We start from the raw sequence: 11,257 nt of genomic DNA, 5'->3' as shown, positions 1-11,257 counted from the left end.
TGTGAAGGCGGCTTTTGAACTTTAGAGTTAGTAGCGCAGTAAGCGGCAGTAAAAGGCATCCTTTGAGAACGTAACGTGGTCTAAATTGGGAAAATAAGACCTTAGAGCTAATAAGGTAGGTCGACGCATGGCTTGCAATCACGTGACAAGGCAGCTGTGTTGGCAGACAAAGGAAACCCTTCTGTTTTTGTCCACCAGCATGGCCGCCATGAAGTTAGTCAACGGAGAACGTACTACAAAAGTACGAAACGTTTGGTTCAGACTAAATAAACACTGCCACTCATATTTTCTTCCATTTCTCCATTTATTTGTTTTAAACTAAAAAATCAAGAGCTACGGTAATCAGCAATAAAAACTAGCGATTGCGCCAAACAAGCTGCAGTTATCTCTCACGATGGCCTCATAAGCGCCTTCCTCCTACTGTTCACCTCTTTCATGAGTTACGGTTCAGTCAATTTAGATGCAAATAGCTTCTTTTTATCGCCATTCTCAATGAGACGGACCATCATGTTTAAGGGAAAACAGGAAAAGGCAAGCGAAGAGTTGTTCACGGTGAGTGTTGCAAAAAAAGTGATTGATAATTTTTTATCATTTTTTTTTGTTGACAAATTAAATACATTAACAATCAGTTGTCCATTTCTGACGTGTTCCGTCACGATTACCCTTTAGGCCTTCACGATTAACGACGCTAACCAAAGACGAGAAACAGAACTTACTCAAAGAGGCAACAGAACCGTTGGAGAAAAAGCATGAAAATTTATCCGCAAACGTTTCTGAATTAAAATTTTTAGCACAGAAACGTCAACCTTTCTTATTCTGATCTTTCTGCATTTCACAAAAATCAAAAGCTGGAGACTGACTCGAAAACTCCATAGTGACTTCAGTCTCAGAGCTCAATTACAGGCTTAATGTGTGTCCTCTTTTTATAGATACTTTAATAATTCATGTAACCGACAAGCAAGGGCAAGCGTAGCTTATGTATTCAACTCTCTGATTTGACTGATTTCAGTGCGATCCCAACCTGGGGTGAGTTGTTCGTAGACTGGGTAACCCTTTTCTTTTCAGAGCTGTGGATGTGGAGTCTTGGGAGGTGGTTCTAATTTTTGAGTCTGTGGACAAAACCCCTTGATGTAACTAATCAAATAAATCGTTTTGGGCAGTACTTTCAAGCAGGAAAATTTGTTTTCCAGCGTTTGACAAAATATATAAAACGAATTTCTCGCTTGAAAGTTCATGAATCAGTCGTTTTAATTGTTTTTATATCGATTTTTTGCAATCCTGAATGGAACATGACATTTATATATTTATTCGCACTTTTGCTTTTCAGCTGAAGCTATATTTTCAATCATCCTTACAACAACTTTAGTCTATGTTAACACCATACCGGATAGGTTTTTTTTAAGTGACACGACAAGCTTCCGGTATGATATGAATACCTATCCGTTATGTGACGCTCCACTTTAGAGATCGGCGATTCGCAACGACGATTTACTTTTACTTTTAGCGCAACACGGCGTTGCAACATTGTTGCGACATTGTTTCGAATGGTTACAACATTGTTCAAACATTGAAGCGCTGTTTTGTGCTAAAAATCGTCGTTGCGAATCGTCCCGTGTAACATGGTCTGCCACACAGCCGTTTTTAGAGTCGTCACGCAAGCGCGGAGGAGCGTTGCGTGACGACACTTAAAACGGCTGTGTAGCAGACTACGTGTGACATCACCTTTACAGAAATCGCGCCCAAATCACAGTTCTCATTTGTGATCAGAAGCCCTTTTCGGTATGTTTTCGCGCCTACGCAAAAGCTGTCCGGAATAGTGTGAACATAGCCTTAGTCGCGGACTGATCAACACTTCACTGTATCTATCTAAACCATGTTGTTATTTTTTAGAGGTGGAACAGCTACCACCGGCATGTGTGCATGATGCACACAGTATTCACTAACGCTACCAAAGAACTTCCGTTGAATCTTTCCCACGCCGCGGGCTCCAACCACCAGTAAATGCGCTTTTTCATCTGCCGCGAGTTTACAGATAACTTCCCCAGGGCTGTTGCTTCTTTCATTGTACAGTTTGTAATTTATCTGCAAGTTAAAAAGCAGTGGAACGTTATGTTATTGATTTTGCCCCTAGCAATTCAAATGGTTAATTGACTTCGACTAGTCCTTGCGTACTCTCATTATTCTGCACGGCCCATGCGTTTCGGGTCACGTTTTCCGAGCAAGTTTCTTTATTTCCGAGGGAGTGTCCCAGCCGTTCGTCTCGGATACGTCACCGAAATACATTGACCGAGAAGGCCTGGGAAGACGCCGTACAGGGACTAGGTAAAAGAGTCCCTAAAGTGAGCGAAAAAAAATACGCGAACGCGCGTGAAAGTCGCTGCTCGCGAGAAAGGTTACACGTGGAGGGAAGAGTGCGGATTTCTCTTTTTCCTCCACCGCCTTCCACTGATCCTGTCATCGTGCAGAGCAATTTTCACGCGCGCGCACGCATGTTTTGCTTACTCAAGCCAGTTAATTGATTTGCGCGCGCCGTCGTCAACTGACGTTCCCTTTCTGTTGCTAAATCAGCCTTTTGACAGAGACAGACAGAGAAAACGTGCGAAATTTGCAACGTGTAATTGGCGGGAAAAACTACCAAAGGACCTTTTACTGCGCTTTTCAAAAAATTGCGAATTCTGAAGTTCAAAAGCCAGCTGACGGTCATCGTTTGCGATTTGTGATTGGTGCGATTTCGATCCGTTTTGTGTGTTTCTGTGTTTCAAGGTTCGTTGCTTGTGATCGTGATTATGATTCAATGACGGCCGCGAAAAACGCAATTGTGAAGGCGGCTTTTGAACTTTAGAGTTCGCATGTTTGTCAAAAGCGCGGTAAGATCACGTCTAAGAAATTTAAAAACGAGAACCCGAGTCGTGGTGTAGGTCTAAACATTGAATGAACGATTATTGATTACTTAATAATTAACCGGAAGTGCTATCGTTAGTAAATATCAAGTATATAACTGGAGCGTGGACTGAATTTAATGTGGAAACATGGGAAGAGATAATACTGGAAAGGAAGAATAAGTATTTGTACGTTTTTTGTGTAAGATAGTTCTGTGGTTCACAGGGACAAGACAACTGATCGCAGAATCAAAAAATGTTCCAGGATAAAAAAACTCCCTAATACAAAACAGATCCCATACTCCAAAACACAATGACCAGACCTTCTGACGAGTCGCTTCCAGGACTGAGGATTCTGTGACGGATGCGGATTATCAGACGTGTTTTCGATACTGTGAAGAGTTTTGGATTCTGTGACTTGTTTGGATTCTTCGTTGTTTTAGATTCTGTCAAGTGTTTAAATATCTAAGACGTGTTGTGGATTAAAGGAAGCCTGTTTTGGATTCTGGGATCCGTTTCTCGAGAGTCCCGGTAACTTTTTGGGCCCGAAATCAAATATTCAACTCGAAATATAAAGAGTTAGTGGAGCGCGGGTCCTGGCTAGCAAGTTACTCCATTTTGTTTCATCAACTGATAGTTTTATCACGTTAGATACAAAACTATTGAAACCTCTGTCTTGCATGTAAACAACAACAGCTTTACGCGCCCGTTAATTATCGGGACTTTCGAGGAACGGTCCCATGGAAAGCTGTTGTTGTTCACATTGAGGATCGAGGTTTCATGAGTGTTGCAGATAATATGATAAAATTATCAGTTAACAAAACAAAATAGTCCCGCGATTTTATTTTTTTATATTTTGATTGGAATATTTGATGTAGGACCGGAAGAGTAACAGGGACTTTCGAGAAAGGGGCCCTAGGGACGTGTTTCGTTCTAACAACCACGGTGAGGTAGAATCAAGGACTATAGACGCACAATAACGTTTTTAAAGTTTCATCCCTTGGTGACGTCTTTGTGCAGGTCATATTAAAAGGAAAGAATTGCCGTAAGAAGATCAAACTGTACCAACCCCACGTTCTCTGCATTTCTTTCCGTAAGCCTCCAACAGCGCCCTCGAGTTTTTAGCAACTTTTTCCAGCGACTGCTGCCACTCCTCGTAATACCAATAGTCATCTGAAAGAGGGATACAGCATCCGTAAATCACAGAAAATTACGAAGGAAAATATTTACGCAGTCTATTCTAAACTTCGTTGTTTGGAACACAGGGTAACCAATCACAATAGGGTGCACGAGTGTACGTCAGTGAAGGTTTTTTTTGGCAAAATGCAAATTCAGATTCTTGAACCCAAAAATGGAATGTGCGTTTCTTTTCTAAAATGTAAAACTTTTGTATAAATCTAAAGAATCCTAGGTGTTCCATTTATGTCATTTTTAATAAAATTTGGAGTTAAACATGAACGGGTTTATACTTACACGAGGCGTATGGTGCAGCTGAGTGGGTTGGAATCTCTTGTGCATGGATAATAAGCAAAATGTCTTTCACATTATCAGAAATATTGTTAACATACCCTGAAAGAAAGTGAAAGAATGAACAAGGAATAAGCTTTTAAGAAACAAAATAGTGAAAAGTTAAGGTGCAAGACCACTGCAAAAAAGAAACAGTGCGCGATCAACCTTGCTCAACGTCGCGGATCAAAAAAAATCGCAATCAGTCAAAATTAATAAAATTGTAGTCAAAAAGACAACTAGAGGACTCATCGAAGAACGTGAATGGGCTGTAATTACGATATTTCACCTGGCCAATACCAGTCTTCATCAGGTCATGAATTTAAAGAAATCAACATATGGTAGTACTACAATGTTTACAGAAGTATATATGTGTAGCACTACAATGTTTACAGAAATATACAGCTATTTGGAGAAAGGTCGGAAAAAGTGCACGCGACAATATCGAAAGGAATTGTGGGTGGTTTTGAGTTCAGTAATATTCAAAGAAATTTGAAAAAATGACATGAGAGGCCACGGACGTATGTTTGCGAGCGCTAAAAGAAAGTAAAAAAAGTAGTTTCGACAGCTACAGTGTCAGGAACAGTGTAATGATCATATCCCATGTTACCTTTCGCGATTGTCGCCGGTCTCGCGTGCACGTTTTTTGCAACAACCTTTCTCGAAATAGCTGTACAGTATACGTAGTACTACAATGGACGGAAGTAACGTCGTATGGTGTTTGAACTTTTTAAAAAAACATAAGAAGCATTTAGAAAGCAGTGCTCTCTGAAACATTTAAACAAGGAATAGAAAAAAATTGAACAGGTGACAACAGAGTAGGTCCAAAGTCGCGGTGCCTTTCACTGGCGGGAAAATAGGGGGGTATAGGAGAAGGGCGCCCCTCTTCCCCGGCATTGGGTAATATTAATGAAACTGCATTTCCCGTCGTAGTCGTGCAGAGGGACGCAGAAGAATTTAATGTACCAAAAAAGTGTGATACACGAGCAGAGTTGTTGTTTTGATTGTTGAACCCTGTATTGCTTTTTCAGTGATGTTGGGATCGCTGGACGTCGCTGTCGCTGTCGCCGTCATCACCTTGGAATATGTTTACTCGTGATCATGATATCCTTTTAAAAAAAGTCTCTTGTGATTTTGAAATTCGGTGGAACGAACCAAATTAAATTAGGTCATTAATTTGTTTTGGGTGCATAGTTGATATGGTCAAATAGGCCAGTGCAGACCTCTTTTGTCGTAAGGTTTATACTTCCAACATTTGCAGAGGGAAAGATAAAACACGATGTGTACACGTGAACGCGATGTGCTACACGTAAACCTGCATGTTTCTTCTCTTCCGGTCTGATTCTATCACCACAGTATAGTATGCCATATACAAAGTATCGTTTCTACCTGACCCTTTGTCCACCACATATCCATAAAGTAGATAGATAGAAATAAGGAACGAAATGATAGCAAAATATCGCTACCCCGATAAATTAAAAGTTTAAATATTTTTGCTATTTTCTCCCTCTTTATAGGCTCAGATCATATCATAGTCGCGGGGGAAGGGAAGCTTTGAGTACCTCGCGACTTGATGCATTGCTTAGAAGATGGAGAAGCAGTTCACCCCCAAAACGTTTTTAGAAATAACAGACATGAGAGCAAAACTTTCTACATGGTACATTTCATCCATTTTTATTCACTCCATGAGCAAAAGTTGCTTGCACATGGCTCTATAAGCGTCCGTGGCTTGGGTCACGAATGTGGCTTTGAATAACGTATTGCCTTTATTTTAACATAATTAACATATCGTCATCGTTTAGCTATCAAGATAATTGTATTTCGCTGTGGAAAATATAAGCCTACATTTCTGGTACTAATCTCACTAATTTAAAATTTAAGAGAAGAAAATTGAAATTACGTCACGAAGGTCACGGGTGAAAAGCGTATCTACACAGTTGTTTGTAGTTTGTTTGTAGCTTGTGTTAATTTGTTTCTCGCCTTATGGCATGAAGACGCAAGAGATTATTCCAACGTGCAAACGTTCTGTGTAGGTCCGAACCCAAAAGGTAAAGAAATTTTTAAAAAGTTTTCTTTGAAGTGGAATACTAAGATATATTTTTTCCTTTTGATCATAGTTACGTACTTACAGTCAAAAGCTCGTTCGCTGTGTTCGCTGTCATCCACTCCGAGCACTACTCTCCTCTGTAATTCGCTATCAGGCCTCATTGTGAGTACGTGGCCAGAAAACGAATGAACGAGTGGAAGGATATTAAGCGAAACTGTGAGAGAAAAAAATGCCGCTGCGTTTAAAAAGTCACGCAACTGTGTGATTGGTGCGTGATCTTTCTTAACGCGCACGTGGACATGGTTAATATTGTGACGTCATGGACCCAAAAAAGTTCTACTCCATGATTATTTCCACGTTTCTATCAATTCAAGAGCCATGTTCATGATCAAGTCTAATTTTACAGTTCGTTTCTAGAAAATCTCTTTACGGAGACGCAGAGGTAAGTTGAATTTTCAACCAAAAAATCCATCCAATTCGTTCGAAGCTTTTGTAAACGATGAAAAAGATTTGAGAGACTGAACACTCAGATGGTGATGGGGAGAAAACAACTTCAAAAGACAGGCCAAAAAATAATTTAAAAAATAGAGAAATTAGACAGGCGATGCTTTGGATTTGCCTTGATTGCTAAAACAGAGCTCATAGCTCGTGATAACATGCGACTCGTGAGCTGTAAAGGCCTATGGCGTGAGTTCACGCAAGCAACCCAGCCCCGCTCAACATGACTTCCCCATGATGACTGATTGCTCACGTAAAACGTTTTTAAAAAACGGTTTTTAATTTCTGGCTTAGTCTTTTTTGAGGGAAGACCTTACCCAGGAATCAGGCCTGCCCAGGAATGTTTTTTTGGAAAGTTCAGGAATTAATCGCTTTTTTTTACGTTAGTTGTGAATTTTTTTTCACCGTATACCCTGAATGACGTTTGCTAGCAGTATTCCTATAGAAAAAACGAAATTTTTTGAGCTCAAACTATATTTTAAGCTACTTTTAATTATCACTTTAAATGTTGTTACAGAAGCTGCAATCAAAGTAAACGGAAAATAAAGACCCTCTCTTTCCAAATCAAGGTGTAATTCAACTTTGTTCCGCAGTGCCTTTCTCTTCACTTTGTTTCCCCAAGGCTCTGAGGATGAGGTATTGGAAGAGTGTGGGGTCAAAGATACTGAATTCAGTGATTTTGTTTGTTTTAGTTGAATCTTTTTTTCAGAACCTCTAAGCTATTTTACCAGGGAGGATACAAAATAGTGTAAGGACTAATAACCGTGTAGCACTCTTTTCGATAGCTTTATTTTGTTAGTGCAGCATTCTATATATGTTTGTGGCGTCTACCCTTTTCAAACGTCGAACTTCACATGTGCCGAATTTAATATAATGCTTATGTGGGACATTAATTGTTTCTCGCTGGCCGTGTACCTGTAGTCGTTATGCGTTTTTAGTCAGACTAGTACCCAGTCGCTTCTTGTCTTCGCGCTATGGAAGATTTTAAGGAGTTCTCTTTCCTACCCAAACACCTGTGCGGGCATAAACACCTGTCCAGTTACTGCCAACAGGCAGAAGGAATAACTGAGTGACTACTGTGTGCGATTCCGGTTTTAAGTGATGGAAGAATCGAGAAACACGACGAATTTTCGATCATCAATATTGTAATTATTGTCATTTTTAACATTATCCAGTTTAATATTCCAGCCAAATCAAGGAAACCAGAAATATCGATCAAATATAGCCCATTATATTTGTCTCGTAAAGCTCTTTGGGGTCGTTGAATAATGGCGTCGTAGGTGCGCATGCGTCGTCCATATTTGAGACTCCGAGAGTTCCTGGGGAGCCTGGAGAGGGTGGGGGGACAACTGAGATTGGCACATCGGAGTGATGTGTGCAAAAATAACTGATACTCCCAGCGAGGGTGCGGCTGATGGGGTCTCGTCCTCGGGAACCCATCACAATGTGATCCGCGCTTTTTTCTTTGGCTAATCGGAGGATAGCTTCTCCTGGGCTGTCAGACTCCGTAAACATTCTGCACTTTATCTGAAACAAAACAAAAAGAGCAGCTCTATATTAAAATTAAAAATGGATTAAGTTCGGTCAATTTTATAATCATATTGAAACCTGCTGAACCAACTAAGAGAAAATTTCGGAAAAATAATTTACGACAATTTTGCGATTTAAAATACCCTGTATTTTTACCCTCTGGCAAAATGGTAAGAGCAGCATTCACCTCCAACCCTGGGCCCATGCTTTCCTTCCTGCGCAGCACGGAGTTTTTGGGTGTGGTTTTAGTTTGTGATTTGTACGTTTAATGAGAAAAGGAGGGGTAATGCACTTAATTTGTCAATTTATTTAGCACTAAAGCTAATTGAGGAGACTTCTTGGAGACGGGATCGTCATTTTACGTGGTCATCCGACTACGCAAAGGTCTAGCCGTTTGTAGGGTACTGAAAGGCAGTATCTTCATTTCTCAGTTATTCATTTTTTTTCCGACTTTGCTACACTTATACAAACGAACGTCTTAAAAACTGCTGCATGAGAAGCACGGTCCTACAACCGAGAGAGATGATTACCTCATCACAGTGATTAGTTCTTCCCACGTGAAAGAAATTTGGGGAACATGGCTGTGGGTGGATTAGCAAAACTGTGTGTAGTACCCGTAATAAAGGCCTCTTTCACACGTATCCAAAAAACGGAGATATTTTTCTCTGGCTTGGAGTACCGTCCTGTCCACACGTATTCGGTAAGAAACGGTCACCGAAAACGCATCTTTTTAAAAACTTTCTCCAGAGTGGAGATTTTTGAAAACGTCATTTTGCTGTACTCGTGCGTGTGGATGGGTGAAAACGGAGGGTTCTAAAAACAACTACGTCTTGATGTTGGATATCAGTAATTGCGCATGCTACCATCAAAGATGGTACTGTTTACAGCAGTCACTGTTGATTGCGTTTTCGTGTGGACGGGCAAAAACGATAAAACGCAACTTGTGGACGCGAATTATTGAAAACGGAGAACAACGGATAAATGTGAATATGGTCAAAATCTTGGCTACGACTCTCAACTTTGGGTGGATTCTTTTGCAACATACGCGTATTACCGTTGCGTTGGCCCGTAGGAATTTTTCATTGTTTAAAGGTTTGAAAACAATAACCCTTCAATGAGGGGGAAATGTGCCGGCTATATGGGTATGTTGCAAATGAATCACCATGAATGCCAGTCTTGGGCGGGAAAAAGATAAAGATAAACTTACGTTTCTGTCTTTGCACTTTTTGAAGTATGACTGAAGAATGCGTTCAGATTCAGCAGAACTTTCCTTAACTGCTTCCTTCCAGCCATGCGGAAATGGACAACCATCTGGGTTCAAAAAAACATGTTGTGAGGTTTACCGTACTTGCTGTTCACCCTTAGTTTACCGTATAGCGCCTGTTTTAAAAGGAGCGTGTCATGGCTGCGTCTCGCTATAGAACTCAAGGATAGCGAAGAAATTACTTAGTCAATGGAAAAATCACAGCTTCGTGTCAAACAAATACGTTTCTTAGGCATTTTTTAAATGTAACAAACAAAAATGACGATCTTGCCATTTACTATGAAAGTTTAATGAGAAGCCCAATAACTAAGGCCTTAGTAACGATAGAAATTGTAAAAGCGACTCGAAACAATCTCAAAGACAACGTTCAAGTGACAAGGAGATTGACAATTAAAGCAATAAAGGAAACCAGTCTCTGGGCATCGCTCAAGTTTTACAGTCTGCAACCCATAAAAGATATTACTCAACCACGAGCTGTAGATGGTTTTCACTGTGACGACATCAAATTGTAAGGTCAAAATAGCGAGGTTTTACGAATTCTTATTTACACTAGGTTGAAGATAAACAAAAATTAAATCTTTGTACAAGTTCCTTTTTCCGTAGCATGTTTCATTTCGAAAATACAGCAATTTGAACTTCCGAGTTTTCACGGTGCGTGACACTAAAATAGGAATGCTATGTCGCTGAAAAAAAGTCTCTCCTCTTGATTTTCAGCAGTATAACCACTTGAAGTACTAGAAGATATGTTTATGCGTACGTATGCTAGTTCTCGAGTGAAAAGAAAGCGCCTTTTATATAGAAAAAGTGAATAGGCTCCAGATGTTTTTGTTGATTTCCGGCGGCCATATTGGTGCACCAAAACGGTGCACCAATATGGCATCTGCCTTTTTCGTCTTTTTCACCTACGAGTCCCCCGTGCTTTTCGGGGGGAGGGGGGGGGGGAGGAATATTGCATTTCACATCCATTTTTTTTTCTCCCATAATTTCTTAGCCAATCTAGTTCTTCAATTTACCTGACTATCGTTTCAGCACGGTCCAAAAATTGAAAATACTTTGATAAAGTCGTGTCACGTGTGGCACTGGAAAATAAGCGCGAAATATACGTCACTTACATGAATATGGCGCGGTGGTTTGTGGCAAGTCATTTGCATTCAGCAGAATCACCTCGTTGCCAGATTGGTGCATATTATTACAGTACCCTAAAGATATGGAAAAAGTTATTTTATAACTTAAGACAGCAGATGTAAAGAAGACAGTTTTTCTTCAACTCTCGGGATTTTCTGCGCGCGAGTCCTTGCGCGAGTCACTTCAAACAGACGCAATGAGTATTCTGGTGGGCTACGCTTGTATTCTCCCCTATCCCCACCCCCTTGCCATTATAAGTCCATTCTCTTCCGATCCCTGCCTTGACCTGCCCTCCTCAACTCCCATCATTCTATCTATTCAATCTGAAAAAATATTGTTGGTCCTCTCCTCTAAATCCCTGAAAATTACCGCTGCATGGAGGAAAATGGCAATTAAATTTGTTTACCT

The 11,257-nt window shown here is 40.4% G+C and overlaps 2 protein-coding genes across 2 annotated transcripts in view; both read right to left on the bottom strand.

Moving 5' to 3' along the window:
• Positions 1-283: 283 nt before the first annotated feature.
• On the bottom strand, positions 284-6,675 carry LOC140931049 (universal stress protein Slr1101-like). The gene is made up of 4 exons (XM_073380789.1): positions 6,515-6,675; positions 4,353-4,448; positions 3,949-4,052; positions 284-2,082 (listed from the first exon to the last, which is right to left on the bottom strand). Exons 1-4 carry the CDS (start codon positions 6,591-6,593, stop codon positions 1,867-1,869), a joined length of 495 nt encoding a protein of 164 aa, XP_073236890.1. The 5' UTR covers positions 6,594-6,675; the 3' UTR covers positions 284-1,866.
• Positions 6,676-8,057: 1,382 nt separating this feature from the next.
• Positions 8,058-11,257, bottom strand: part of LOC140929689 (universal stress protein YxiE-like) — a 3,689-nt gene continuing 489 nt past the window's right edge. Inside the window, exons 2-4 of the mRNA XM_073379416.1 lie at positions 10,837-10,923; positions 9,668-9,771; positions 8,058-8,457 (exon numbers count right to left, since the gene is read on the bottom strand). Coding sequence (XP_073235517.1) covers positions 8,146-8,457; positions 9,668-9,771; positions 10,837-10,923 — 503 coding nt within the window. The 3' untranslated portion in view covers positions 8,058-8,145. The remainder of the gene's footprint in view (positions 8,458-9,667; positions 9,772-10,836; positions 10,924-11,257) is intronic.

This window comes from Porites lutea, chromosome 3 (assembly GCF_958299795.1).
Source record: "Porites lutea chromosome 3, jaPorLute2.1, whole genome shotgun sequence".
Classification (NCBI taxonomy): domain Eukaryota; kingdom Metazoa; phylum Cnidaria; class Anthozoa; order Scleractinia; family Poritidae; genus Porites; species Porites lutea.
Note: the sequence above shows the minus strand (reverse complement) of the source record. Positions and strands in the feature narration are given on the sequence as shown.